The sequence below is a fragment of the Arachis duranensis genome, chromosome 10 (assembly GCF_000817695.3).
Source record: "Arachis duranensis cultivar V14167 chromosome 10, aradu.V14167.gnm2.J7QH, whole genome shotgun sequence".
In the NCBI taxonomy this organism is placed as follows: Eukaryota; Viridiplantae; Streptophyta; class Magnoliopsida; order Fabales; family Fabaceae; genus Arachis; species Arachis duranensis.
Window position 1 is genome coordinate 35,896,662 of NC_029781.3, and position 5,529 is coordinate 35,902,190.

The 5,529-nt window shown below is 38.8% G+C and overlaps 1 protein-coding gene across 1 annotated transcript; it reads left to right on the forward strand.

The window, feature by feature from the left end:
• The first annotated feature begins 536 nt into the window (after window positions 1-536).
• Window positions 537-4,444, forward strand: LOC107469754 (auxin response factor 17). The gene is made up of 3 exons (XM_021132561.2): window positions 537-1,630; window positions 2,790-3,514; window positions 4,223-4,444. The coding sequence occupies exons 1-2, from the start codon at window positions 686-688 to the stop codon at window positions 3,483-3,485; spliced, it is 1,641 nt and encodes a 546-aa protein (XP_020988220.1). The 5' UTR covers window positions 537-685; the 3' UTR covers window positions 3,486-3,514; window positions 4,223-4,444.
• The last annotated feature ends 1,085 nt before the right edge of the window (window positions 4,445-5,529 follow it).

The window sequence follows — 5,529 nt, forward strand, 5'->3', positions numbered from 1 at the left end:
TAATTTAGTTTCTTTCGAAAGGTCAAATGAACTAATTCAACTAGCAAAAATAATTTTTGAGAAGGTTTAATTATTTTGTTGATCTCTATAGTTTTGCGAAATTTTTAATTAGATTTTTATATTTTTTTTTAATTGAGTCACTGAATCAAATTTTTCTTCAATTGAGTTTTTTATGAAAATAATTGGCTTAATTGTATAAAGACCCAACTAAAAAAATTGGTGTAGAAACTCAAATAAAAAAAAAAAACATAAAAATTTAATTAAAAAAAATTTGGTACAAAGACTCAATTAAAAAAATATATAAAAACCTAATAAAAACCTAATTATAAAAGATTCAAAATTTGTTGGAAAAAAATATGAAATCTAAAATTTCTTAGATCAATTAAGATAACTAAAGAAAATCTCTGTAACAACATTACATGGTTTTGGGAAAACCAAATATTCCCTAAATGCCATTAAATCCAAGGCACGATTTCTGCCAACGAAAACAAGCAATATTGGCACCAAAACAGATTAAATTCCAAGCACGATTTTTACACTTCCTTTTATAAACCCTAATCAAACAAACCTCCCGCATTTCACTTTCTGTATCTGACCATTTCTAATTCTGTCTCTCTCTAACACCCGCCCACACACACTCACTCACTCACTCTGTCACTCACTTACCCTTTCCCTCTCTTCTGCGATGCGTCCGTCGCAGCCCCGCCGCCTTCCACCCAAGGCCGCCTCTCTCGACCCCAAAATCTGGCGTGCATGCGCCGGAGCATCCGTTCACATCCCCGCCGTGCATTCTAGGGTTTACTACTTTCCGCAGGGCCATCTTGAACAAGCCTTCCCCCCTTCCCTTCACAACAACCACCACAACCATCACCTGAACCCTCTCATTCGCACACTCCCGTTCGTCCTTTGCCGCGTCTCTTCCGTTCAATTCCTCGCCGATCCCCTCTCCGACGAGGTATTCGCTAAGCTCCTGCTAAGTCCCATAGCCGCCGACGATCGTTCCTCCTCAACCAGCGAGGATCGACTCGACTTCAACGCCGACCCGCCGGTACAGGTTCTCTCCGTCACCGACGTTCACGGCGCCACCTGGGACTTTCGTCACATTTACCGTGGAACCCCCCGGCGGCACCTCCTGACAACCGGTTGGAGCAAGTTCGTGAACCACAAGAAGCTCGTCGCCGGTGACTCCGTCGTGTTTTTGAAAAACTCCCAGGGCTCCTTGTTCGTCGGCATTAGGCGTACCTTGCGATTCTCTGCCGTGCTGAAGGAGGATCGAGACCCGTGGCTGGAGGAAGAGGAGGAAGAGGATAACAGCAGTGATCCTCCGGTGTTTACGAGGGACGGGAGGGGGAAGGTGACGTTGAAGGCGGTTGCAGAGGCTGCGGAATTGGCGGCGAGGACCATGCCGTTCGAGGTAGTATATTATCCAAGGGCTGGGTGGTCGGATTTCGTGGTGAAGGCTGAGGCTGTTGAGGCAGCAATGAAGGCGGGTTGGTGTCCTGGAATGAGAGTGAAAATGGCTGTGGAGACTGAGGATGCTTCTAGAATGACCTGGTTTCAGGGGACGGTGTCTTCAGCCTCGGTTCCTGATAATGGGCCTTGGAGGGGTTCTCCTTGGCGTATGCTTCAGGTTTGCTATTTGCCTAAGCTAATGAATGCCGTTGCTTTGTTTTTCAGATGTGTTATTATATGTTTGTTGCGTCCATGGAATTGATAAGGCCCCGTTAAGTAACCGCCCATGATAGAAATAGTGATAAATAATCGATTGACACAAACTTGTATATTTTGGAGACAAGGACAACGGACACAACTTTTTTCTTTTCTTGTCTACTCTAATCCCAGTGTCTTTGTATATATGTCCTCGAAAATTTACCAATCACCTGTTAAATGTTTTGCGTGGATATCAGATGATCGGTTTTGACCCACAAAAAAAGGGAAAAAAAATTCTAATGATCAAATGGAACATAATGGAATGGAATATAACGGATAGGGTGGAATGGCATGAAGATTTAGTTGGAATGGATTAAGATCGGTGTTCTGTTTCATTTCCCTTCTATTCTATTTCGTTCTGTTCCATCCATCTCATCTATACAAACAAAGCACTGTTGATAGCTGATAAGAGAGTTTGATGGAGAGTTGAGATTGGAAATCAGACACATGTTGAGGTAATATGGAAGTTGTGTGTAAGTAGTTACAAATGCCAAGTCTTATTTAAGTTGAGTTTGTGCAGAAAGAAACATGATGCTTAGGGATCTAGAGCTGTTTTCTGTGTTCTACTAATAGATAGTATTCATCCATGCATGTATAGTCTAGGATTGAATTTTGCCACTAATAGCATATTGAACATGGGTATTTATGGTTAGATAAATAAAAAAAAAATAAAAAAGCCAAAAGTGGGCAACTTAGTAACATCGTTTGGAATGGTAAGCCTTTGAATCAGAGAGGTTACAAAATTTGATACACCGTATCCTGCAACGGATCTTGAACCCTTATGTACCCAGATTGCATACGTGGTTATACTTGCATTCTCAAATTCTTGATAAGCATTACTGGAAATCTCTCTCTTCATGCATGTATCTGGATGTGTTAGATTATGCTGGGTAAATTCCAAGGATGATCATTTTTTCCTGCAGTTTCTTATTAATTGATATTTATAGTGTTATATGTGAGAACAATTTCTTTTTCATACTAAAAAAATTTTTCTACTGTGCTATCTAGATTCTATAGTTTATCATCTATCTCAGCTGACTGATGTTGGCTTCTTACCATTCATGATCTCAATCTTATAGGTTACATGGGACGAACCTGAGGTCCTGCAGAATGCAAAGCGAATCAGTCCGTGGCAGGTGGAACTTATTTCCACCACACCTACACTGCATACAGTGTTTCCCCCCACAAAAAAGTTTAGAGCTGGGGCATTAAGTGATTTAGAAGGAGACCCTTACTTCCCTATAGCAGGGTTCACTAACTCAACAATGGAACACCTGAGTCAAACATTGTTGGGTTATAATACTTTTCCTGCTGGCATGCAGGGAGCCAGGCATGATCTATTTTCTCCATCAAGTTTTTCCAACTTTTTAAATGATAACTCTCATCTGCATATGGGTAGCAGTTTCTTTGGGAAGACTACAGAGCCTATGTTAAGTACTGTGTCAACAGAGTTAAACATTGGCAACTGCCAATCTGGCGATCTGTCACCAGATAGCCCAAGTAGTTTGCGTTCATTTGGCCCAGAGTTTACTGGGACCAACAATAGCAACGTCCCGAAAATTGGTTCTGGTTCATTTCTGCTGTTTGGTAAGATCATAAAACCTGTTGAGGTTGAGTTGCATGATGCTGGTTGCATTGCAGATGATGGCTGTAAGAGCAGCACTGAAACTGAATGCATTGACAAGCCAGTGGGTCATTCTTTGACTTACTCAACATTGCTCAGGCTTGATGTAGAAAGCCAACAACCCTCACAAGTTGAGGCATGTTATCTGTGAAGTTGTGATGGAGATATGTAGCTGTACAGGTATGCTTATATATCTCGGTGTGTGATCAGTTATCACTACTCCTCTATGAATGATTTATTGAAAAAGTTATAATCACTGAAGGGATTAATTTTATCCTTTTGCTGTTTATTTGCTCTGCTGCACTGTCTCAAATCCACAAATCATATTTGAAGTATACCTTAATAATGATGGCCTGGTTATTCTGACTTCTGACTATTCCATAAACATCTACTTTCCTCTAAGGAGTGCTTGTGGTCTCATATTTGATTAGATCATGTTAATATTATTCTAAGCTGCTGAGTATTATGAGAATTGGTTCATTATATGCATGTTTCTGAGTTGAAAAGTTTTCATAAATCTATTTACACAATATCTTTTCTAAATTATTTTTTGAGAAATGCAACTTAAAACTGGAGCTTTTCATTTCATGAAATTCAATTGGAATTTATGATTTAGTTTAGGTTTAGTTTTTGTTTCCTATTCCATTCTCTAATTACAATCTTCAGCTTTTAAGATTATGAAGAAAATAATTAAACAAGATATTCCTGTTCTCATTTTTCAGTTCAAGTTTTACTATCTTTTCCATACAACTCTGAAAAGCATGAAATAGATACCAAAGGAATCCCTATAATTCTTGCTTGAATTGTGTTTGCTCTCTATGTTAGATGAATAAAATTTCTTTCAGCGTTTGTAATTTCTCCTGATTGTGATGATGGCCTTTCGTGCAGGTAATTAAAGTGTACGCAGGCAGAAGGAGAGAGAGAGAGGCTGTGAATCTGTGATTACTCTGTTGACCTATTAGTGGTAAACTTGTAATGTATATGTTTGCCGTTGATGCTTTGTTTGTTTTCTTCCAACTTGAAAGATTGAAACAAACTAGCTGATACTCGGTTTGTTTGTGACGTGATATTTGACGAACTGTGAAATGCTTCCACTGGTTTTCTGTCGTACATATTGTTGAGTACTAAGTTTCCAAAACCAATATAATTACTTAGTTGTAAGAACGAGCCATGAACTGAAACATTCAAACCAAACAACTAACAAACCGTATCTCAAGATCATTCATGATCATAGAATGAAATGAACACAATAAAAGGATTCTCAACACAAAACAACTTGTTACATACATTCATGGTTTTGAAAATCGGTTCAAACTGGTTGGTCGGACCGGTCAAATTAGAAACCGGAAAGCTTAGCGGATCGGTTAATAAACATAACCTTTGGATTAAAAATTGCTTTTGGACCATTGAACCGGTTGAAAATTGCTTTTTGGACTGTTTAACTGGTCAAGAATAGCTCGATTGAACCGAATTGAAATTCGGTCGGTTCTCACAATGTCTAAACACAACGTTGTTTGGGAAAATTAAAACAAGAGAACAAAACCCTAGTTTCCCTAAGTATTCAGCATCTCCTTCTCGTCCTTTACTCCCGAAGCTCAACTCCTTAGCCTCGTCTTCACTGTCAGAGGCGCTCAATCCAGCCCGTCGCATTTGCTTCAAACTGCCGTCTCCAATGCTTAAGCTCGTCTCCTCCATCGTACAACCCCTATTCTGCCGTGCCAATTCTGTTCCTCTACGCTCCAGGCTTCAGCTCTCCTCTACTCTAGTTTCACCGCGCTTTAGCCCTCCGTTTTGCTCCCTCTCCCTCACCTTTGTGCTCTATTATCTGGAATGTATTTTTTTAGTGATTGCTCTTTTTTTTTGTTTTAATTATTCAATTAATCAATTATTGTGTTATTACTCTGATTATTGTCTTAATGGTTTAGGATTGTTAACTTGTTATTACTGTGATTGTTCAATTTAATTTTTCTTGTTCATACTATGATTTTCTATTCGTGATTTTGTTTAAGTTGTTAAATTTCTAAATTGTTAGGTTGTGTTTTAATTTGCTAAGTTATTTAGATTTTTAATTTGTTGAATTTTCTATTCAAGTCTAATTCTTGTCAATTTACTAAATTGTTATTGTTGTGTACCTATTGTTGTCCTTGAGATAGTTGGGTTGTTGTGTTCTTGCTACTTAATCTACAGATTGAAAG

Coding starts and splice junctions, on each gene's coding strand:
- LOC107469754 (XM_021132561.2), top strand. CDS start 686: ATGCGTCCGTCGCAGCCCCGCCGCCTTCCACCCAAGGCCGCCTCTCTC. Junction 1,631..2,789: donor CTCCTTGGCGTATGCTTCAG/GTTTGCTATTTG, acceptor TCAATCTTATAG/GTTACATGGGACGAACCTGA.